The 25,030-nt window shown below is 43.1% G+C and overlaps 1 protein-coding gene across 3 annotated transcripts in view; it reads left to right on the top strand.

Moving 5' to 3' along the window:
- The first annotated feature begins 395 nt into the window (after positions 1 to 395).
- The window catches only part of SSBP2 (single stranded DNA binding protein 2), a 196,469-nt gene continuing 171,834 nt past the window's right edge, over positions 396 to 25,030 (top strand). The window contains exon 1 of one of the 3 annotated variants that reach the window (XM_064438968.1): positions 396 to 551. In XM_064438968.1, the coding sequence (XP_064295038.1) occupies positions 493 to 551 (59 nt within the window). In that variant the 5' untranslated portion in view covers positions 396 to 492. The remainder of the gene's footprint in view (positions 552 to 25,030) is intronic. The other 2 variants (XM_064438967.1, XM_064438966.1) reach the window with 2 other exon arrangements.

Below are 25,030 nucleotides of genomic sequence, written 5' to 3'. Positions count from 1 at the left end.
CCCGAGGGGTGGTGGAGGTGGTGGCTGTGGAGGGGAGGGGGCCGACAGCGGCAGCGGCCGGCTGAGGGGAGCGGGCGGGAAGGAGCCGGTGAGGGAGGGCCGGCGGGCTGTCGGCGCCAGCTGCCGCCGGTGCAGGAGTCCGGTCCGCAGTTTGCCGCTCGCCGCCGCGCTCTCCCTCGCCGGCAGCGGCGGCGGGCGGGTGTCGGTCGCTCGGAACAGCCGGTTGTTTAAAATCCTTCTAGAACCGTTTCTAATTCCCCCTTGCGCCGGGGAAGGGAGAGCGCGGGGGGGGCGGGGGGGAGGAGCCGGGGGGGGGGAGGAGGGAGCAGCCCGTCCGGGTCTCCGCCTGTCTATCACGGCGCGGGGGGCGTGTCCGCCCGCTCGCTCGGCCAATGGGATGTGTGTGTGGCGGCGTCTCCATGGTGACGGGGCTGTTCCCGGGGAGGCTGTGATGGGTTGACAGGTGCGTGACAGTCGGAGCTCTCTGCAGGCATGTACGGCAAAGGCAAGAGCAACAGCAGCGTCCCGTCCGACAGCCAGGCCAGGGAGAAGTGAGTACAGCCCGCCGGGCCGCCCGGGCGGACCGCGCCTTAGGCGGGCGCACACCCTGCGCGCAAAGTAACTTTCCTACCGGCGGGCGGTGCGGGGCGGCGCGGGCGCGGGCGCGGCGGGAGGCCGGACGGACGGAGGGACAGACGGAGCGAGGGGACCCGGCGCCGCCCGGGTCGGCATGAGGGGGGCAGGCGGCCGAGGCCGCGCTGCTGGGGCGGGAGGGGGCGGCGGAGGAGAGGTGGGGGTCCCCGCGGCGGGACAGCGGCGGCCGGGCCGGGGGGCTGCGGCGGGCGACCCCTTCCCTTCCCCCGCCGCTCCTCGGCGGGGCGGGCGGGCGGCACCGGGCTGTGTCCCCCCGTCCCCCCGTCCCCGGCGCCCTCCGCGGGGCTCGGCGGCGCCAGGTGCCGGGACGACCCGGGCAACAAAGACCCGGGGCGGCGGGGTCCGCCTCACGCCGCTTCCCAACTCGCCGCTTGGCAACTTTTCCCCGGGACCGCGCAGCCCGCCGGCCCCGGCCCCGCCGCGCATTGTTCTCCGGGGCCGGGGGGGCGGCGGGGCGCTGCGCTCGGGCTCCCGCCCGCCGAACAAAGGTGCTGCCGGGGTGGGCACCCCCCGCTTTTCGGTTGTTTTTTTGGTTCTTGGTATTTTTGGGGGGCGGGGGGGAGGGTGCCGGTGCGCGGCGGGGTTCCCTCATCCACCCCCCTCCACTCCCGGCATGAATCCTTGCTGGTGGCGAAACAGCACGCACAAACTACTTTTTAAAATTTTTAAAATTTTTTTTTTTTTGCTAATAAAAGCTCTAGCTGCACCGCGCGAGGGCTCCTGTATACCCCCCGCCCCCGTGTGTAACTGCATGGCTGCGGGGAGCGACCGGCGGCGGGGAGCGGAGCGGGTCCCCCCCCGGTCCCCCCGTGGGATGCGGCGGGGCGGCGAGCAGCCCCCGCCTTGCTGGGGAGGGCCTGGGGGGGTCCCTCCCTCCCTGAGCCCTGTCCTGCCCCTGCCCGGCGGCGGTGACAGGCGGGAAAGAATTTTGGGGAGGAAAAGGGAGTTTTTTTGGAATGGAGGGCGTCGCTTGAAGTTGTCGGTGGTGGCAGCTTCTTAGCGTTGCTGAGGGTGGTTTAGCGCGGGGAGGAGGCGGCGGTGTTGGAGGGGGAGGAAAAGCCCCTGAGAGGAGGAGGAGGAGGAGGAGGAAGGGTATCGGAGGTGGCTTCAGCCCGGGGAAGGTCGGGGTAGGGCTGCTGAGGGGGTCCGGGCATGGGAGACCTCCAGCCAGAAAGCAGGTTTGCACCTACCCACTGCAAAAATCGCATTGCTCCGGGATTGCACTGAACATCAGGCTCAGTACTCCGTGCACGGCTGATGAGTTTCCCTTCAGGCAGTTTGTCTTGAACCTTCACCTGAAAGTTTTTTTTTGTTGTTGTTGTTGGGGTTTTTCTGTTTGTTTGGGGGTTTTTGCTACAGTATTTTGGAGACTTCCTAATTCCAGAGACTGGCATCCATACTTCCTAGAGCAGCAGCAGGCCAGGCATCCCTGTTGCTACAGGAGAAGGAGATGCTAGGGGAAGTTTAAAAGTGTTGTTATGTCTGGGAATTTCATATGTAACTTTGCAGTGGAAAGGTAGAGGAAGAGGGAGGCAGCACTGACGTGAAATGTTAATTGCTGAGATGGAGTGGCAGGCACAACTTGGGCACTAAAATCTAATCAACTGGTGGCACTTCTTACTCCCAAAGTATGAATAATTTTAAAAATAACTGCCTAAGTGCCTAGTGGGAACGTTTGTTTATCTGGTATAGCAAAATTATACAATTAAACCGTTTTCTTGTGCTACATGGTTGCTGGTGTTCCTCCATACACTTGGTAAGTTTCTGAAGGGCACAGTAGGATTGCACTGTGGGACCAGATGAAACAGATCTATGAGGTTGCCGTTTGTTGGATCAGATGAAGATCATGTTCTTTTAATTCTGCTTTGCAAAAACTACCCCATACAAGCCACACACACAACTGTTCTGGTCCTAGGTCTGAAACTTTAAACCCTTTTTCCAGTCTTCTTGTAGCTGACTTTTTTTTTTTCTGGATTGTTGCTGCCATAAAGCACATAATATTTCATGCAGTATGAAAATGCTTAATAATTTTCAGGGCAAGCCTGCCAAACTGACCTATTGCCAAGTAGCGACTGACCTCCTAAGTGAAGTTATGGGGGGCCTGCTAGATGGTGCTGTTTGATTAAATACACTTTGTCTCCCAGTCATTTTAACTAACAGCTGAAATGTGAATTCCTCATGTATAGATTATTATATGCAAAACACTGAAATGGATTGTTCTTAAGTCACGGACTTGACAGATCAGTAACTTCTTGGTAACATCTACTTATGGATAAACACAACTGGGAATTTAAAAACACCCTCTTCCTCTCTCATTCCCCCCCACCCCCAACCTTCCTTTCCTTCAATTAAAAAAAAAAAAGCCTAAAGACTTGGTTTATGGCTGCGGAATGCCATTATGTAGTCTACATTCCAGATTTTTTTGTATTTCGTCTTTTCAAATTTCTTCTTAGTAGATCAGATCACATAACTGCCATTTTCATATGCTTTCTTTCTGACATCCAAAAAGCTGTGATTGCATTTTTTTTCCCCACTTTCTCATGACATCGTTTTGCAGCCATGCAATGCTTCTTCCAAGGTGATGCATGAGTTCTTGTTCCCTTCAGAAAAGTTGCCATCGAATTAAGTATGCAAAGATACAGCTCCGACCTCTGCGTGAGACTGGGATAATTTGAAAACCACAGAGAAAATATATATGTTTGACTGATACATTAAGTATTTATTTAATCAAGAACGACTGGATTATAATTAGGTTTAATTTGAAAGTTTTTAGAACAAAACATGTAACTTAACTCTCTCGTGTCTCCTTAAGGTTTTAAGTATCTAAAATGTGTAGCCAATAACTGATCTCTGAAATACACTTGTAAGAATTAGGAAAATAATAAAAAAAAATACACTACCGCAGGTTTGGACAGCCTAATTATATGGACTATGTTTCTTCCCCATGAGGATGTGTGCCAGTGACAGGACTAGGGTGTGAAGGAGTATTTATCAAGTGTGGAAAACGTGTGTTGTTCAGATGTTGTTTGTAATCAAGGATGTGATATATTTTACAGACCAATCCAGGGCCAAATACGTTTGTAGCATGGTATCTCACTATATGCTGTCTTTAATATTTATGTCCTTTGAGGTTCTGTAATTTCTATTAAAATGAACAAGTTTTGCAAGTCATTTATAGTGGCCCGTGGCAAATTTTCAGTTCAAAAAAGATGGCATTCGTTTTATGGCCTTTCCCTTTGTCCCTTCTGCTGGACCTTTGGGATAAATTATCTGTATTACATAGCTTAAAAACACATGTGAAATGTGGATAGGTGGATTTGGGAAAAATAATACCTAATTTTATGCCAGAGAGGTACAGTACAGCACAGCTGGGTAAAACACTAAAAATGAAGGCATATGATGCCTGTGAGGCATGAAGATGATGAAGAGAGGAAGATCACAAGTGGTGTTGTGCCCCTTCCAGCCATTGTGGAACAGCTGTGACTTAATTTTGGGTTCAGGCCATCCCTATTGCATAAAGGGTGGGAAAGCTGTATTAAATAGTAGCTCTTCTACCACTTGTGGTGTGCTGGGGCCAAACAAGGCTCATCTGCATTGTAAAAGGAAAAGGACTAAAATATTTCTAAATATCCTCTTTTGTTATCTCTTTACAAGAAATTATCTCTTTCTTGTTTGGTCCACCCCAACCCCCCACCCCTTATTCCTTAAAGTTGGATTAATTCAGGTTAGGAGCTTAGACCTGCTGACATCTCACTGAATGGTGAAACTCTGTAAACTTTTAATCTTGGAGAAAGAAGGAGCAGACTATACACATTTTATGTCGCTTTTCAAACAGCATTTTTTATAGGCATTTGCAAGTGGAATTCTCTATCTGTATGTAAATAATGTTTTACTCTAGAAAATATGTGTAGAAAAATAGTTTAAAAAAAGAACATACATCATAAGGGACACTAAATTCTGAAGGGATTACATGTTCTGTGTTGAGTTGTCTTGATCTTTCAGTGGTCTCCTAAAGTCGTCTTTTTCTCAAGATGCCCTTACCTTGTTGGGGCTCAGCAGACGTGCAAATTTGGTATAAAAACTGACCGGGTGACTAGAGACTGTGATTTACTTTGACAGAAAAGAATGCATGGTCAAAATAACAACGTAGAAGCAAGCATTAGAGTCGGTTATGGATTGATTTTTCAGCTTGGTGTGGGAGGGGACAAAGAGAAAGTGAGAATACTTGATTGCTGCCATCATGGTAGTCATGCTCCATTTTTTTGCATGACCCTAGTTGTGTCTTCTCAGTTTGATCTTGGCTAGTTGGTCACATGGGTGTTTTTCTTTTCCACTTTGCTGCTGCTTTGAAGCAGAAAGAAGATGTCTCCTTTCTGTTTCTCCTCAAGTCTGTTCTGGGTGGTTGGCTGTTCAGACGTACGCTCCTTTATGAGAGTCGTGTGGGTGCCTGCCTTGATAGATTTCTCTTCCCAAGCAGGAAAGTGGAGTGGAATTTACACAACTTCTGTCATTTTCGTGTTGATGCCAGTAGGGTACTCTGTAAAGAGAAAAAACTCACCAATGCTTTCCTCATTTGATTCTGCTGCTGTTTAGGAAAACTGAGATTTCCAAGGGCTTTTGAGGATTTGTGGATTTCTAGAGATAAACGTGTTGGGTTTTTTGGTTTGTGTTGTTGGTTTTTTTTTTCCCCTCCCCAAATTTGGGAAGACAGCATTGCATGAATTTAAAATAGTTAGGTTAGCTTCTCCCACTGTAATGCTTGTAAGCTACATAAAAATAAGATACAGATTAAAGTTAATTTGCTTCAATGATAAATTTGCTGCTCATCCCTGGGAAATGGTGAGCTGGTTTTTCAAGTGTCAGGTGGTGAAAGACATATTGATATCCCCCCCTGCCCCGCATTTGAAAACAAAATTAGTAGTTTAATCCAGCCTGTTGAAGAAAATTTATGCTTGACATTTGTACCCTGATTTAATCCATCAGGACTATCTAGTAAAAGCTGCAGTTATACTGCTCTGAGAGTCTATATACATACATGTTTTACAATTTTAGGAGATTAAACTTTTTAGTAAGGAAGAGCATAGAAGGGAAAGTTCTGGAAATAGTAACTATTTAGCAGTATTTATTGTTGATCACAATGCTTCAGGTCCTCTTTTACACTGCACAGGTATGTTGGGCAGCGTATGAAGGTGTTTCAGATAATGTATATGCTGTAATCCAGAGTACTAAGAATAAATGCTTTTGTGGTGGAGATTTCACAGGTACTGATAGTTGGAATGATAACTGTGGTGGACCGTAGAAACACACTTGGGCATAGCAGCGTCCTGAAATACATACCCAACTTCTTAAGTGTGTTGTGTATGGCAGGGATATTTGTTTCCATACAGTTAAACACATGCAAGTACTTTATTGGACTGGCAAGAACCAAGGAAAAAAAAGATGCTTCAGTTGCTGCATTGCTTTCTCTACAGAATTGGTCTGATCACAAAAGGTTTGGGGGATTTACCTTGTGCTTTGTCTTAATGATGACCATTATGAGGTGTCTGATTCCAGCTTTCATAGGCTCTGTAGTACTCAGCCTATCTTATGCTACTGAAGAGCAAGGACTTCTGGAGCCTGCTCAGACCCACTGGGTACAGCAGATGCACTCTTGACTACAGCAAACATGATTTGGGCTTGGCTAAGAGATAATTAAATCTTCCTGGAGGAGACAGTAATTAACAGAAGCTGGTATATATTAATAATTCATTTTGCTTAAAGTATAGGCATGTGATAACGTCACAAATATTGAAGTAACCAAACAAGATTTTCATAACTTTGCCAAACTTAGACTGTTTGGGTGGAAAATTTATAATGGTTTATATATGCCTTGTGCCAATGTATTTAATTTCTGTGAGTGTAAAATTCCAGTTGAAATGTTTTGACTGATCTTGAAAATTTTACAAAGAAGAAGTATGTTTCCCAGTGTTTTAAAAGTTTTTGCAACTTTAATGGTGGAAGACCAATAGTACCCCACTCCTTCAAAACACTTGGAATCTGGTTGAAAAACGAGGGATTTTATTCTAGGGATGTGTCTTTTTCCATTTGCATGACAAAGCATCTGAATTTAGCCAGGATACAAGCCTTTTCAAAAAGATCAATTTGCATATGCTTAGAGCTTACTAACTGTAATCATTGAATATTTCATCTTTGCTGGGAGGGCAGCAGATACTGGGATCAGAGGAGCGGCTTGGGGAGAAAAAACAGGACTGGGCGCTGGTGGGGAGGAGTGTGAATATGAGCAGTTGAAGCCTGCAGCTGTGAGGTGCCAGGACCTAGAGATAACTGGAGCTGGCTCTTGAAGGAGGATGGAGGAAGTGGGGTGGAAATGGCTAGTCTGGAGTGACAGAGTTGCTCCTTAAGGGGACCAGCACTGGGATCAGAGATCTGGGTGGGAGCTGGTGCATCTAGACAAGGAAAATAGACCAAAGCAGGGAGCAGAGCCAGGACAGCAATGCCGATCAAGGAGACAAGTCAGGAAGTGGAAGGTTTTTTTTGTGAAGTTAAAGGAACATACTGTACCTCCAGGTAGTAGAAAATGACTGTTCCTTTGGTGCCAGCAAGTATCTGTGAGACTGAAAGGTAAATGTCTTATCTTCAAGGTAAAACCTACAAACACCTATGAAGTACTGAAATGGCAGAGAGGTGCATGGTAGTCCTGAAACTAGGAGGGAAGGATAGGATTTGCCATTCAAAAGCAGCTGGAATAGCATGTCTGTATGTGTCTGGGTGCAATGTCTGGGTGTTGTACTTGGATTCTCAATAAAGTTCTCTTATATTGTCAAATACGGACATATACTAAGTGTTGTTCTTACTTTGTCCTTATTTGCATGTTCACTGATATAATTTTTCTTCTTCCTCTGGAAACAGTCTGGGTTTTTTATTGCAGGGAATAGAGCATTGTTTTCATAATGAGTAGCTATTTGATAATTTGCTATTTTGCTGTCATGCGGTCTGTGCCTTATGGCTGACTTGCTGTTTCATAATACAGCTGTTCTTACAGGAAGAATATGTTGTTTCTTTGGTGCCCAGTGCCACGGCGACTGAGTTTCACAAACCCTTAAAAATATGCGTCAAGCTACTCCTGCCTGCCTGCCAGTTTTAGAAATGGCAGTAAGGTGCAGGAAGGTGAAAGGCAAAAATATTTGCTGATTATTGGGTGCCCAATTTGAGCTGTGTAGCCCTTAATTTTTTCTGGAGCATTACATAAAACACTGGTGTGTACGTACAACTTCCACAGTCTTTTCTGCCACTGATTGTAAGACCGAGATGCCATTTTATCACATCAGGCAGCCGGAAGATGAGGAACAGAAAATGACTCATCCTCTGTGCAAAGTTGGTTTCAGCCAAGTGGCTTATGACATGGACCCATGCTGTGACACAGCCAGAGATGGAGGACCATTTCAGGTGGTCTCAGAAGGACCTGTCATCGGCACAGTCCCCTCTGTCCCCGAGTCTGATGTCTCTCCTGATACAACACATCACTTCTGCTTCGGAAGGACTGTGATTCAGTCCAGGGCAGGATGGAAACAAGCAGTCCTGTGAGCTACAGAATGGGTGAAGCCTGATTTGCTGGACATCTATCTTCTTGAGGTCATGCTGTGGTGTTTCAGTGAAAGCAGACAGCTGAAGCAACTTGTAGAAATGTAATATTTTTTTGAGACTGCTGTCTGTTTTTTGGATATACTTGAAATCGGAAAATTAACTCAAAAGTTATCCCAGGTGTGGACAGTTGCATACTTACACACAGCATGACCTCGCAAACCTGCTTTCTTTCTGGAGGGAAACTACAAATCTGTGTTTGCATGATTCAGGATGCCATTGTAATTGGGTAGAGCCACTTCATGATGACCGCTCCATGAACCCTCAGGGTGCAGAAAAGGGCACAATTCTGCACCAGCCTAGTGTGACACTCTGAAAGTGCAGGTAATTGGCAGCTGCTCAAAACAGTTGCTTTTGGAACCTTCTGCAAAAGCTTCCTTTTGCACCAGCAAGAACACAGCTAGATGATAGTTTTTAATCATGAATAATCAAAAGGTGCAATTTCAAGGCTTCTCAGCTGTGTTCCTTGGGATTCGGGCCACTTGGTTCCTGCTTTGTTGATGTTCAAACAGGACAGAAAGGATTGCTTGTCCAGGTTGAGTCAAGGCTGGAGTTTCTTTTTCTGGTGTCTGCTCCGTTGAGCCACAAACCCCTAAGTCGAGATTGAACAGGTAGTGGTCAGGTAATGCACAGCTCTTGTTTCAACTACTAAGAGAAGATCTTCCTCAGATAGCAACAAACATGTTAATTCAGAAATCTCAGTGACCTCTACACATGCTTCTGTAGGCTTTAGGATATCTCTCTTCCAGTCCCAGGAAGGTAAGAGGTGAGAACATAAAATATTCTTTTCTAAGAAACTGAAGGGCGGCAGTAGTCAAGACTGTAGTGTTCTAGCTTTTATTTTTTTCCCGCTTCATCAAATATAAAAATATAAAATACAAAAATAAACTCTATTTTTGTGGCAGGTCATTTTGTCCTCTTCAAACCTTCTGTGATTCTTGCCTCTGGCCTCTTTTTGGGTTTTCTCCATATTATTAGTAGCACGTCCAGATAAGAGCACAGAACTGAGCAGAATGAAATAATTACCTCTCTTTTGAGATAATATATACTACATAGGTTTTATATATAAAGCAGTGCTACTAATACTCCCTAGAACACTTGCTTGTGTTTTGTTGTTGTTGGGCTTTGTTGTTTTTTACTTGTCTTAAAATAATCCACTTTGCAGTCCACATGCCCTCCAGGTTCTTTTTACAATACTGCTGCCTAGCCAATTATTCCCCATTTCATATTTGTGTATTTGATTTCTTATTCCTAAGTATAGTACTCTGTATTTGTCTGTATTGAATTTTCTCTTATTAACTTTCCTTATTCTGTTCATGTCCCCAAAAGGGCTTATAATCGTTCCCAACTTCTCATGTACACTTCTGTGTTTCCACATACAACTCATTAATGAAAGTCTTTTAATAGAATTGGCTTAGGATAGCAAGAGCTTTATTGAAATATTCTCTCATTTGTAGAAACATTCTGATAATGACTCTTTCATTATTTTTTTTCATGTGACTGTACACCATTTTTTCATGAAGACTATTTGCTTGTGTAGATGTCATATGATAGGCTAAGAATCAAAATTCTGTACCTTAACTTTTAGTAATCCATCCATGTGTTCCTCCTTACCCACCGCGCCATCTCCCAGGTAAACCAGACTGAACTGACAGGTTCTTTTTCTTGATGGATGATGTTGACTCTTTCTTATCTCTGTATTCTGAAGGTATTTATAAATTTGTTTCTGGATTTTTCTTCCGGTATGCTTTTGATAGTCAAGCTGATGTCTGCATGAAATTTCCTTTTTAAAAAATATTTTATACATCCTATGGCATGCTAAAATTTTCTGTTTCCTTGGGGTTTTTTGTTTTGTTTTCTCCAACACCAGACTAGTGTAATATGTGTAAACCGGGCAAAACGGTGATTTCTGCTCATCATATGAGTGCTTGGACAGTCGGACAGAGAAGTTGGACAGCTCATTTCTGCTTGCCCGCATCTTGCTTGCTTTTCTGTAAAGTAGCAGAGCTTCACCTTATACTGTGGTGTGAGTTTGAGTTTAACCTGAAGAGCTAAGTAAGTTCAGATCCTCTTTTTTTTTGTTTTGTTTTTCTCAGATTGTGGCCTAGCATCTGGGCTAAAGTATACCGACTTGATCACCATCTTGCTGTCATACTCTCCTAAGTGTCTCCTTGCGATTGGCCCCCCGAAGCCCTTCCTCTTCCTCTTCCCTTTGCATCTCCATTCCCTGTCTCAGAGTGACCCGAGCCTCTCATGTAGGAGCCTTTGGCTCCACCAAACCCCAGCCTGCACACAGCTTTGACATCTACATATTGTTTTTAGGAAGACCAGCTTAATTTATGATAAAAGAGCCAAAATGTAAATTAATATAATTTACTTTGCCTGTTTATTCTCTGTAGGCTTTTCAAAATGCAATCTTGCTTCGGGCAAGTCTATTGGAGTTTTGTGTTTTAATTTCAAGCTGACCCACCCATGAGAGAACAGTGACCGATAGGATTTCTTTCTTTTAAGTGTATTGAGAAGACACTTTCTCCCCCACCTTGTTTCCTGTGCAAATATCAATCAGAAAATTGCCAATTTGTAAAAATCTGGATGTCAGAAATCACAGGTCTGATGGCAGGTATGGTGTGTCAGCTGCAGTTGTGGACTGTGAGGGTTGTCCAGCTCCTCAGTGCCTCCTAGCATTCAATTCACAGGCTGCTTGGTCACATCCTTGTTAGACTTCACAGTCTGCCTTTGGGCTTGTGTTTCAGTGTGAAGTTCTATTGTTCAGGTAGAAGCATTTAACTGGGATCCAACCATGATATAACTGATACTTTTTGCTAAGTTTGTATGAGTCTAGTTGAAGTACAACCCTTGATGTTAACTCCAAACTCTTTATGGGATTGATGAATCCTAAATTTCCAAAGAGAGTGTTGGTTTGCTACTTGGGCTTGGCTGTTTTGTTTCTTTCCTATCTCCCATTCCTAAATAAAAGACTGTCCTTGAAAGAGGGAATTTCAGTCATGAAGAAGAAATTAAGGTAAGAAGGTACTGATTGCAGTGTCCCATGTTCTAAATTATCTTTCATTTTACTTGGAATGCCTCTGACTTTTGGGAGCAATTTCACCTTAAAAGAAAACCAAACCCCTGTAATTTTTCTAGAAAGAAGACAGTGTTTTGAAAATACAGAAGCAGTAAGTTATCGGTAGTAATAAGCTATCAGTACATGTAAATTCCAGTGCAGGCAATATTTTTTTCCTATTGATACTGAAAATATCTTGTTACTGGATGATGCATTTTTAAATTCACCTAAGGAGTTTGGGAAGTTAATAAGAATGCTCCACTGTTGGGATTAAGTGTTTTTGCAGGTAGTTGGAAGAAGGTAAAATATCTGTGTTTTCTGTGGTAATCAACTTAGTGCTTATAACGAAAGTGGCAGCTTTAGTCTTGGAAGGTGTTCTTATAGGTTAAAAAAAGCTAACAGCAAAATCAGTGGCAACCTGAGGTAGCCTGTGTTGTCATGTTGGTCTTTCCCTCAGAACGGCTGTGCTTTCTGGAGAAAATACATGAGTGCAGAAATGAACTATAATTCCTTAATAGATATGTCGTTCTTAATGGTCTCAGGACCAAATGGATCATGTGGCTGACAGGCTGTATGACTGTGATTTGTGAGGCTGTAAGTAAGGATGCCACCTGATGCTCCTACTAAAGAAGTTTCGGTGCTTCATCAGATCCTTGTGATTGCAACAGCAAGATTTGATAAACCAAAACTCCTTTGCTTTCGCTGTGCTAAATGTCTTGTTTACTGTTCTTCTCTCCCAGCTAACCCTCAAAGAACAGGGGCCAGTCTTGGATGGCTCTGATTACTCCTGTTTAGCTTATCCTTTGAATTGAGGTGGTGGTGGTGAGTTGATAGACACTATTTATGTGGTCAGGAGTGTGGATGATTTAATGAAATTTCATCAGGTGGATTGGGAGTATTGAAGCTCCCCTGCCAAATCTGACGCTGCACTAGAAGCGAAGGTTAGCACTTCCACTGACAGTCTCTTGAACTATTAGGCTCCTTTAATTATTTATTACTAAACCTCTCCTAAATCGGTGTATGTTGTCTAATGTGAATTGCAAGTAAAAGCCCTTTGAGTAATATAGTCAAAAGTTGTCTGAATTAATTGCATCTTCTGTAAGTGCTTCCTAAACTTTGGTGAACTGCTGCTCAGTAGCTTGTTCCAGCAGTCAGTCATCTTCAGTGATGGGCAGCAGAATTGCTGGTGCCTCCTGCCACTGCACAGGTAGGCTTCTGGAAGCCAAAAAGACTTCTATGATGATGTCGGTGTTAATAAAATATTTATAGAGCATTATACATGGAGAGGATGCTTTAAAAACTTGAAGACATATATCCTGGCCCGAAGAATTCAGTTTGTTTTTCCTGTGTGTTTATATGCATGTTGTAAAATAATATAAATGAAAGTTGATTTTCAGGATTGGAGTAGGAAAAGTACGTGATGAACAAATAAACACCTAGAGCTTGCATAGAAAAAATACTAAGCTAGAAAAGATAAAGGAGAGCTTCTGATCAGAAGGTGAAGAGCAGCGTGAGAAATACGAAAATATGCCTCTAGTAATGGTATTATGCTTGACAAGCAGATCTGAAAGGTACAACGCATTGGTGTTTCTGACTTCTGCTGTAGCTCCTCAAATGGTGTCACTTTTAATTTTGCTATCTGTACATCTAATTTGTTATAAAAGAAAGATGTTTACTCTTACGAGACCAATATCTGAGGACATGTGTAACTGCAAACCTAGTTATACATATTTTAAAATCTTTTTATAAATGAAATGAGAGACTATAATGCAGCAGAACACAAAGAAAGCTGTATCTTATGATTTGAAGATGCAAGACTTAAATAATTTGCCCAGCTGTAGTTGGGGAACCTATAAAGAGTGAATAAAAAATTATTTTGTATGATTTCACAGAACATTTAAAATAGATTATTAAAAAAAAAATCAGACTGGAACAGTGGATGCAGGTATATCTGTACTAATTCCAGTAATCGAGGAAGTTACTTACAAATCTTTCTCAATATTCCCCAAACAGCCCTGTAGTCTGTAGTTAATTATTCAAAACTAGAGGGGAAAAAAAGAGTTTGGAGTTGCCTGGTGTCATTCTCCAATTCTGTGTGGGATTAGTAATTTGGAAAAAAAAAAAAAAAGGCATAATAGACAGAAGGTTTTCTTGTCTTAAAACCATAACTATTTTTCCCTTGTAAAATGATACAACTGAACTGAGCAGCGTTTCGCTCATGTTACTATCTAGTAAAGCTCTTACAAAATGCTTTAGAAAGTTGAAAAAAGACTCTGTGGTTTTAATACTGAGACTGCAAGCCAAACAAATGCATTTGGAAATGCACAGCCATGCCTGCAACAGACTGTGGGTGTGCTGGTTCCATATTCCAGGCGCTCACACAAACACTTTTGACAAGGAGAATCGGCTGAAAACTGCAGGCTGTATCAGGGACTATAGGAAGTATTGTATCACTGTGATACATCACTGTGATACAATAGTTAGTCTTGTTTCTTTGTATTTAATACCGTCTTGATTCTTAGTAGCCTGAACTGGTAAAACACTCAAGACATCATCCAAAGCTAAAAATCTTTGTTTATGTAGTGTCAGTTCACAGTTACCCACTAGGTAAGGAGGCACACTGGTATCAATGTTCATTTTCACAGCTTATGTGCTTGAAATGCTCGAGTCCTGTAGCTGGATGTCCTCTGCCATGGCCATGGGCTTTGAAACAGATCAGGAGTGTTTCTTAAAAGATAGTGTGATTTGTGCAAAAGAGACTTTCTGCTAATGCAAGAGTAGGGATGATAAAGTGCAGTTGAGAGGAAACACATCAAACTTACGAAAGTGTTTTGGTATTAGTTTCTGTCTAATTGCTGTAGAGCAGCTCTCTGGCATAGTGTATTGTTACAGAGAAGAGCTTTGCTTCTACAAGGAACTGTATACTTAAGCGAGCACACTCCTCTGTCCAGTACAAACACTGGAATTCTCACTAATTCAGAATACAAGTGGAAAACTAATTGAGGAAACTGAAGGGAAACCTAACCTGTGACAGTGTTGTATATGCCTCAGGCTTTCTAACAACTTATTTTGAAGCATTCCAACGGGGCTGTAAAGGGAAACAAGAAACTAGATTAAAGGGACCAACAGTGTAATCCGGCAACGTAGTTCCTTGTATTCTGCAGCGTCAAAATGGATTTTTTTTTTCATAGCTATTTTGTCTTTGTGATTCAGTTACGGATTTCAGCTAAACTTAAAACCAGTTCTGTGACAGTTACTTTTTAGCAGGGTCAAACCTTTCCTGGAATTTGTTTTTCCAGTCCAATAGCATATTTAAAGAATTAACATAACTGAAGAAACATGACCGTTGCATTCTCCCAGGCTGAAACTGAATGTACTAATTTTCCATGTTGTATTGTGTGTGTATGTATACATGCATAGGTCTATGTATATATTCAAGCTTGGAAGGCAAGGTTAATATCTGTGTCCTTAGAACAGGCAACTGGACATCACCTGCACGTATTGAGTCACAGAAGCAGGTTGATTAAAAACAAACAACAAACCATTTTGATTCAAATACTGAATCAAATGAGAAGATGTATTTTCAGGGTTAATATACTAACTGACTGTACTCTTGATCCACTTCTGCGCTTATTCAGTGTCACGCTTATACTCTTGTCATATCTCTTGGTATCACAGAATCACAGGCTGGAAGGGACCTCAGGGATCATCTAGTCCAACCTTTCTGGGAAGAGCACAGTCTAGGCAAGGTGGCCCAGCACCCTGTCCAGACGGCTCTTGAAGGTGTCCAACGTGGCCGAGTCAACCACTTCCCTGGGGAGATTATTCCAATGGTGACTGTCCTCACTGTGAAGAATTTCCCTCTTGTGTCCAATTGGAATCTCCCCAAGAGCAACTTGTCTCCATTCCCCCTTGTCCTCTCCATGTGACTCCATCTAAAAAGGGAGTCTCCATCTTCTTTGTAGCTACCCCTTAAGTACTGGTACACGGTGATGAGATCCCCTCTGAGCCTCCTTTTCTCAAGGCTGAACAAACCCAGCTCCCCCAGCCTATCCTCGTATGGCAGCTTCCCAGTCCTTTGATCATCTTGGTGGCCCTTCTCTGGACCCCTTCCAGCCTGGCCACATCCTTTTTGTATAGCGGGGACCAGAGCTGAGCACAGTGCTCCAGGTGTGGCCTGACAAGCGCTGAGTAGAGTGGGATAATGACTCTTTCTCTCTGCTGGCGATGCCCTTTTTGATGCAACCCAGCATCCTGTTGGCCTTCTTGGCCGCAGCAGCACGCTGTTCGCTCATGTTGAGCTTCCTGTCCACCAGGACCCTCAGGTCCCTTTCCACAGAGCTGCTCTCCAGCCAGGTGGATCCCAGTCTGTGCTGCACTCCTGGGTTATGTTTTCCCAGGTAAGGCATGACCTTACACTTGTCCTTGTAGAACTTCATAAGGTTCTTGCTGGCCCACTCTTCCAGCCTATCCAGATCTCCCTGCAGAGCAGCTCTCCCTTCTGGAGTGTCTACTTCCCCACTCAACTTGGTGTCATCTGCAAACTTCATTAGGCTACACTGGATGCCCTTGTCCAGATCACTTATAAAGATGTTGAATAACATTGGACCCAGTATTGATCCTGGGGACTCCACTAGTGACAGGTTGCCAGTTTGAAAAGGAGCTATTTACCACCACCCTTTGGGTGCGGCCTGTCAGCCAGTTCCCCACTCACGGCACAGACCACTTGTTATGGCCTAGACACATTCATTTCTCCAGAAGGAGGCCATGGGGAACCCTATCAAAAGCCTTGGAGAAGTCCAGCTAGCCAATGTCCACCGCCCGCCCCATGTCAACGAGGCAAGTCACTTTGTCACAGAAGGCCACCAGGTTTGGCAAGCACGATCTGCCTTTAGTGAAGCCATGTTAGCTTTTCCCAATCATGTGCTTCATTTGACTTGTGATTTGGCCCTCAAGAGGATTTGTTCCATAACTTTCCCAGGGACTGAAGTCAGGCCGATGGGCCTATAGTTACCCGGATCCTCCCTCGAGCCCTTTTTGTAGATAGGGGTAACATTTGCCTGCCTCCAGTTCTCTGGGACATCCCCCGTTCTCCATGACTTCTTGAAGATTATGGAGAGTGGTCTCGCAATGACGTCAGCTAGCTTTCAACACCCTCACGTGGATGTCGTCAGGGCCCATTTGTAGGAGTCAAGCTCCTGTAGTAATTCACATACTAACTCTTTCTTCACTGATGGTGGGTCTATGTTTGGAGCAACCAGGAATTTCGTTCCTGAAGCCTGGGACCCAACAGTGTTGGTAAAGACAGAGGTGAAGAAAGTGTTGAGGACCTCTGCCTTTTCAGCATTGTTGGTGACTGCCTCTTCTATTCTGTTTAACAGTGGGCCTATGTTTTCCTTCTTTTTCTGCTTGTGGTTGACATACCTGAAGAAACCTTTCTTGTTATTTTTGACATCTACGGCCAGTTTCAATTTGAGCTGGGCTTTTGCTTTTCTAACTGCATCTCTGCATGCTCTGGCAATGCCCTTGTAGCTCTCAACGGATAATCTTCCACTTCTCCATCTCTGGTATGCTTCTCTTTCGGATTTGAGTAGACCCAGGAGTTCATGATTGAGCCAGGGGGCCTTTTGCTCCACTTACTTCCCTTACCTTTGTAGGGGATAAACTGGTTTTGTGCTTCTAAGAGAGTGTTCTTGAAGAACTCTCAGCTCCTTTGTCTTCCATGGAAGCATCCCATGGAATCCCTCACAACTGAGCTCTGAGGACCTGAAGTTTGCTCTTCTAAAATCTAGAATCCTTGTCTTAGTACTGACTACGAACTTTACTGTTTCCTACCTGTGGCTTGCAGGTGGTCTGTTGTGTAGTAACTTCAGTTAACTCACCAAGGCTGACTTTGTGCACAATACCTGTGACTTACTTCTCTTTGGGAGCAATGACAGGAGTACCCAACAACCAGACTTCTTAAAGCAAAGTATTTATTTGAGCGATGTCAATGAAAACACCTGAAAACAACAAAAGCTGTCAATATATGTAAATTTTTTTTCTGCCTAGGAATGTACAACTCCCCTAATGCTTGTCTGGTAAGACAAGCTTCTGATTTCTCCAAAAAGCTTCCATCAGTATGTCTCCCTGGATAGCCCCTGGCAATGGACACAGCTGATCCAAAAAAGATATAGGTTTTTTTTCCCCTTTTCACAGCCCAAATGACATGAGTAAGCTTTTGTGCCCCAGAGGTTTATCCTTTTTTTTGTTTTCCTTTTTCTTTGGTGGTTTTGGTTGTTTTTTTTTTTTGCCCCCCTGTCTCCCCGTCGGCCCCCCCCCGCCAGCTCTTTTGATTTGTTCTAGCGAATGGTAGTACTCACAGATTTGGCCTTACAGTGTCCTCAGACCCCCATACCTTATACAGTACCATGGCTGGAGTCCAAAGCAGCACCTTTTGTTGGTGAGAGAACTTCACAGTCCCGTTCCTCGGTCTGGGGAAATACTGAGAGCAACATGAAAAAGAGGATGAAGTACATGGTGCCGCCGGTCTGTTTTCTCACCTCTTGGTCCTCTCCTAGCTCATTCCTTAGCATATGCATTGCAAAAGCGATGTGTTTTCATGTTGACCATTAACTTTACTACTTATTGTGGCTCTTTTGTGAAAGGTGTGTTATATGATGTAGAGTACAGAGTGCAGTAGAAGTACATCAAATGGGTAGAGAACTCGTGCCTTGTGAAAGACAAGGTTAATGTACTGCGTGCAGGGGACTGAGTAATGTGAACGGAGTGAGGCCTGTGCTCTTAAGCTAGCAGCAGATATTTCAGCTAAACATAAATGTTCGAAGAGGACAGGTCGGACCTTCCACTTTTTGAAATAATACATAAACCATCTGAAGTATTGAGATTGTGTTTGAACTCTATTTGCTCCACAGCCTGCCTTATGGCTGTAAGGACCATAAGATAAAAATGCTGTGTATTCCATAATAATATATGATGTGCCTGGCCACTCGGAGGTGCTGCTTGGACCAGGCTTCTCATGTCCTTTTCCTCTGACCCACTGTTTAGCATGGGAAGCTTCCCAGAATCTCTCTGCATGTTTTTTGATCCAACATGTACAAGTGAGAAATTAGTTCTATAAATTGGTAGCAAAGAAAGAAAATAACATTCAGTGATGTGATTTAACCCATGAGTTATGCCGTGACATTCCTTCATTTACCATGTTGAGGCATCGTTACAGAGTAGTCAAAGGGGGTTTTTTGCCCCTTACATTCAAAGTTTCAATTTCAGTAAACTGTCATTTTCCAGCCCACAAGATGCTCTGCCTCTTAATGTTCTGTATCTGTATGTAGAGTCCAAGAACATCACTGCCTGGAGTGGTTGGGATATGAGTATTTCTTCGTGGCAGAATGCAGAATTTCCTTTTGTCTTTATTTTTTTTAATGTCACACAGTTGTAAAATTAAGTGAATTTCAGCCGTCTCTTGGACATTCATGTAAGTGATGTTCAACTACAGTGTCTGCTGGAGGTCAGCAGACTTGTGCCAGTATTCTCTTTCTTTTTTGAACTTCTGTGTAAGTGCAGACGTTAGTGTACAGAAGCATCCTACCCTTCTGTTGGATGCTGTGTGGAAGAAGCTACCTGAGGTGGTTCTGACAAATCCAAACCCAATTGAGTGTCTCTAGTGTGGTATGACCCAACGTGATGTACAAGTTTCCATTATGAGATTACAAAATGGTAAGACTGTGTGATATGCTTTAACAAAATATTTCTCTTTGTGCAGTTCCTCCAGCATTTTAATAATTTTCCATCCAAAATGAAATAATGTGATACCATTTTAGATGGTTTGCTGGTTTAAGTGTCCTAAAACAACACAGTTGCTATGTTTCTTCTATAGTTGATATGCACCTATTCTGCTGGGTTTCTTCACTCCTCTGAGTGTGGAATGCGGTTGTACACAGGTGGATCGTGCTTGCTTTTCAATACCCTGCTGCTCACAAAAACGAAACAGCTCAATGACGTATATGTGCCTATCCGCAAACCAAAACAAAGCTGGCTCATCTAGGTCTGGGTTTGCTCATTTGACTACAGCACCTTAATTTTGAAAAATAAATAAGAAATGAAGAATACAACCCTGGTCTGGAAATCTCGGCTAAGAAGTTAATTTAAAATATCTCTAGCCTTTCGGTTCCTGGCGTGGGAGTTTGCAGCATTCTCGAGGAGCATCCTACTTGAGGGAAGAGTTAACCTGGGCAGAAGGCTCCAGGAGCAATCACTTACTGGTGTGGTCATTTACCTTTCTCTGAAGACCTTCAAGTACCACAGGTCATCCTTCAGGGCAGGACGACTATGTGTATTACGAAACTGTTGTGGTAACAGTTTCAGATTGACGCCGGGGGCAGGAACTGCGTGCTTTGGTGGAGCAGGGAGCGGTGATGGCTGTTCTCCTCCCACCAGGGCTTCACGGTTGGGTGTGCATCCCCGTTCCCCCACCCCTCCTTCCAGTGTGTACTGTATGTTGATAGGGGTGAGTCACCTCTTTTATTATGTTTTGAATACTTTCCTACAGTTTATTTTCTTCAGGGAAGGGAAAGAATTTTGTGCTGTCCTGGTTCCTTAATTTTTTCAGAGCTCTGCTAACAACTTCCAGCTGAGGGAGTTCTTGGTATTTTTAGCCTGAGATACATAGCTATTTGAACCTCTTTACACAAAGTTTTCCTCCGATATATATTAACTGGGGTGGGGAAATGGTTCTTGTCAGTTAATATATTCATGACCATGCTTGCCAAATTGCCTGCACTTATTCCCAGGAATCTGAACACTTCAGAATTGGGGGGAAGTTTGAGTCCTGCTCTGAAGTATTTGCACAAGCTTCATTGCTTTGTTCTCTGACTGATGCTGCTGTAGCTATGTTCTCACTTAATCTTCCTCTTTATTTTAAGAGGTTGTGTTTAGTATTAAAAACGTATGTAATTGATATTCTGCTTTAAACACTGAGAAGTAAATAAAAAGAGAATCGTAAAATGGGAAGTTGTGCTATGAAATATAAATTCTGTGAAATTCTCCATGTTCCTCTTTTTTCCAAGTGTCTTAAGCAGCAGAGTCCTCTGTTATTACTAATGTTACTGTTTAATGATTGCCTGGCTTACAGTCTGATGAAGTTTAATATTCCGAATATTGAACTTGCTGGCACATCTTGTATACACAGCACTTCCAAGCTTCAGAACAACCTTACCCTTCCATGAAATTTACATGAATGTTACTTGGAAAGAAAATACTAAAAATACTTTGTATCAACCTTTTGCCTTTAAGAACCACTTTAACCTGTTTAACCATAATTTCAGAGATCCTACTATCATCAGTTCTTCTCCCTTTTCCTAACTAAGTTTCAGATTAAAGATTAAAAGCTATCTTTTTTTTTTTTTTTTTTTTTTTTTTCTGGCAGGGCAGTTCCTGTGTGTTGAAAACAATAATTTGTTTGAATAGTAATTTTGTTTGGGACACTGGACTACTATCAACTTTACGCAAATGATTCCTCCAAATTTCTTTGATAATTTTATTGTTGCTGTTAAGCTTACTGGTTATACATATATTTGCCTCAGTGAAATGTAGTTATTCTAGCAAATGCTGTAGAGGTGTCTCTCTGGGACTGGGGAGGTGGGGGTGAGAGGGGCAGATGGTGGAAATCATGCTCAGGTTAAAATGAGAATTAAATGGCATTTGTTGTTGGGCATAAGTTGTCAATACTACCTTTTTTCTCGTTGTTCCCTCCAAGATGTTTGTTTATATATGGCAATGTATTTCATTGTTATACTCCTATCCACTTGGCTACCTGATGTAATTCTGCAGAGTGGGGAGATGACTCTATGCCATCTACGCAGAGTCTTTGTCTTGAGTCCTCTGGTTGCCAGTCTGGTCCGTGGCATAAATTAAAGCCGCTTGAAGGCTGCCAGCAACCGCCAGGATATATCCTATTAATTGGGACCAGCTGGATACAAGTATGTATTGGCAAGTCTACAGTAGATCTACACAACCCGTTGCAGCATCTCTTCACCACCCAACTATTCCTTTAGGGACCATGAACCTTCCAGTAGTCATTTGCAAAGCTGAAACCTTAAATCTGGCACCTACAATAGTAATGTGTTTCGGGGTTTTTGAATACTTGTTTGATCCTTACTCCTCTGCTTGTCCCTGAGATCCGGCAGTCACCACTCCCTGCTTAGACATAAATCTCTGAGAATTTAATACATGTGCACCAGTTATGTTTGTTGGGTTTGTTTGGGTTTTGTGGTGTTTTTTTTTTTTTTTTTAAACAAAGCACTCAGAGGAATGTTTGTGTCTATACTTACTAAGCACTGTGGAGACTTTTTTCTTTAGAAGTGTAATCTTTTTGGAAACTTGGCCTTCTCAACCTGTAAGCTGTGGGCCTTTTAAAGACAGAGGCTCCATGTTGTACCCCTAGATGTGAATCGATTTTTGTGCCTTTTGCACGGAGAGTCAGGTAAGCTGCTGTTGTTTTGTACTGTCAGTTTCTGTGCTCCAAGGTGACTGAAGCTGCTGAGAAGCTGTGGAGCAACAGAACCACCTCTCAGGTATGCTGTTGGTCTGTGTTGGGGCTTCTCAGTGGGACTGCCAGATTAACTAATACTAATCAGGATCTTCTTAACACTTACAATGACAGCAGTCAAAATTTCATTGCTTTCAATAGTTTTGTAACAGGCTAATATAATTACACTGTTGGCATCGTGTCTGGGCATTTCTTGACTTTTTTTCTTTGCAAATCAAGTCCTAATAAGGTTTTTTAATTTTGCTGACTGAATTTCCTGTGGAACTTCTGTTAAACTGCCGTGTGAGTTGCTGGTACTCTGAATAAACTGAGCAGTTGACTCCTTTTTTTTTTTTTTTGCCATTTTTACAACTAGTTTTTCCAGTGGTCCTTCTTGAATGTGAAAAGCAATAAAGTAAAATACTTGAAGGAATGGAAGATGTTACAGGGAAGCTGCACTAAGTGACTTCAACTCAGTGTACGAAAAGTTTCATAGGCTTGTTTCATGCTTGTATTTGAAATCTCCTATTCTAATAATGACCATGCCAAATCTTGCTTATGAGATCTGACAAGATCACAATCCATGTGATTTCATTTCATTTTTTGTATTCATGGCAGCCCTGGGGAGTGAAATAACTAGAGCAGGAATGAAGCTGCGCAACAGAGCTCGATAGCAACTTGGCCACTAGGAGAAACAGCAGAGATTTAAAATAGTTAAATAGATATTGTTTAGTGTCTGTGTGTATGTATTTATGTAGAATGCACAGTCACATGAAAGCATCAGCCTAACCCCTTAGCCCGTGTAGAATAAGTGGGAGATAATCACCCATCCTGGTACCAGGTGGGTCAAGCTGAACTCAAATTTGGGGAACTAGAGTGCTCTGTGAAACCAGTCGTTTCCAAGTGTCTCCTGATAATCTTCAGTTCCAGTTTACTGAGCTTGAAATTAAGTCCTGATGTTGTAAAGTCAGCACCTACCCATAGAAAAGTTTCTATGCATTGTTCACCATGGACGAAGTGTAAAAAGCACTTTAGGGGGCTAACCTTTCCTTCTTATCTGCAAATGTGAAAGAATGCATGTGAAAGAGAAAAGCAACAGCTTGAAGAGCTGCTAGTTGGCTCTGAAAAGTTGTTTTTAGAATTAACACAAAAATACTGGGAAAAGATTGGGGGGGGGGGCACAAGGGGGGGGGGAAAGCATGTTCTTTGCTTAATGTAGTGTACTGAACGCTGAAGTTTGAGGCTGAAGTCACAAACACTACCTTGAGAGTTCAGCGATTGGTTTTTTTTGGTTGGTTGGGGTATTTTGGGGTTTTTTGGTTTGGTGGGGTGTTTTGGTGTGGTGTTGTGGTTTTTTTTTTTTCCCATGTTAGCTTGATTTGGGGATGGTGATACCACTTCAGCATGTTATCAATCATCCATGTTATGTTCAGACCCACATCATTTTTATAGGTCATCTAGGCGTTTGATGCATCGTGTATTAAACACAGCAGTCTTGAACAATGCAGATATATCAAATCTCTAACAGAGATTAGTAACTTTCTGAAACAAAAATCACATAAATGCGGCTTCAAGCTGTGTCAGGGGAGGTTTAGATTGGATATTAGGAAGAATTTCTTTACTGAAAGAGTGCTCAGGCATTGGAAGAGGCTGCCCAGAGAGGTGGTGGAGTCCCCATCCCTGGAGGTATTTAAAAGATGTGTAGTCGTGGTAGTTCAGGGCACGGTTTAGGAGTCATGGTAGTGTTGGGTTGGCGGTTGGACTTGGTGATCCTAGAGGTCTTTTCCAACCTTTATGATTCTATAATTCTAAATACTTCCTCAGCAATTTTGGGGGGAAGGCTTGACACATCTTGAAATGAGAAGTGATAACATTCTCTTAATTTTTTTCTACTATTTTAAAGAAAGTTCTTTTATAGGCTTCTGAGTGAGACCCTTCAAAGTTTCCAAACAGGAAAGATCCTTCTGGTCTGAGGTGAATGATGAGAAATTTCAGCCTCTAGATAACCTTTACTTTTGCGTTCCCTTACAATTATTTCAGTAATGTTGTCTAAGGATGAATATAAAAATAAATCATTGTTACATCTTGTATTTTGCTTCCAGAAAAAATGAAAATACTCTAATATTTCAATGGTTTAATAAAGCTTTCACTACAAAGGTGTGATCAAAAAAAGAGTAGCAAATGTTGCCTGCCTCTTGAATATGGTGTGAGATTTTAGCAAAAAAGCAATGGCTTATTTTTCTTAAAGTCAGTAGGTAAGATTACTAAAATAGAGAGAGGTACTGAGAAAACAGTTTTCTCTGTTTTAGTAAGTGGTCCTCCCAATGAAATGAAGAGATGACAATGATTTTTTTTTCATACTTAGACTTTAAGTGTTGTCTTGAAAATTAAACAAATGAAGTATAAGGTTTGGTTTCCTGAGGAATACTTGCAGCTGTTGTGCTGACCAAAACAGCTTTCTCAAGTAGTCATAAGAAAACATCTCGCTTGCCTAAAAGCTGTTACAGGGTGTAAACTCATATGGGTCTGAGGATAAGCGCTAGGGCTGCCAGAGTATAAACACGAAGCCACCTGCCATGGAGGTGAAAGCTTTATGGACAGGACATGAGGAGCAGGTCCTCTAGCTCTTTTAGCACTCAGCACAGGAGTGCATAAATGATGAGAAGGGGAGGAAGATACAGCAAAAATACCAGGAGGTCTTGAGTGTCATCTGTGTGAATGCAAAACCCAAAAAACGCCCTTTCTGCAAATAAAGAGGCCCTACACCTAGTGCTGGTGAAGCAGCTTGTCCCTGATGTCCCCAGCAGGTGTGGACGGGAGGTGAAGCAGGAGCTGGCCTGTGAGTTCCCCTTCTTCTCTTTTGGGGGATCTTGGTCTCAATACCTTGAACTTGGGCAGGACATAAGGATAAATGGAGCACAACTGCTTGGATTTGGGGGGTGCAGTCTGGAAGTAAACTGGCAGTATGCTACGCGTTTTACTGTGAGCAGCCCCCCGCAAGCCACGGACAGGGTGCTCTCCTGGGACTGATCTTTGGGAATAAGGATAGGAATCGCCCATCTTTTAGGATTTACTTTTCATGGAGCTGAAGTGGTCCCGCATACCTCCGGGTGAGCAGCTGGGCTGTGCCCTGCACCGGTTAGCTA

The sequence above is a fragment of the Phalacrocorax carbo genome, chromosome Z (assembly GCF_963921805.1).
Source record: "Phalacrocorax carbo chromosome Z, bPhaCar2.1, whole genome shotgun sequence".
In the NCBI taxonomy this organism is placed as follows: domain Eukaryota; kingdom Metazoa; phylum Chordata; class Aves; order Suliformes; family Phalacrocoracidae; genus Phalacrocorax; species Phalacrocorax carbo.
The sequence above is the reverse complement of the archived record's forward strand: the minus strand, read 5'-3'. Positions and strand labels throughout refer to the sequence as shown.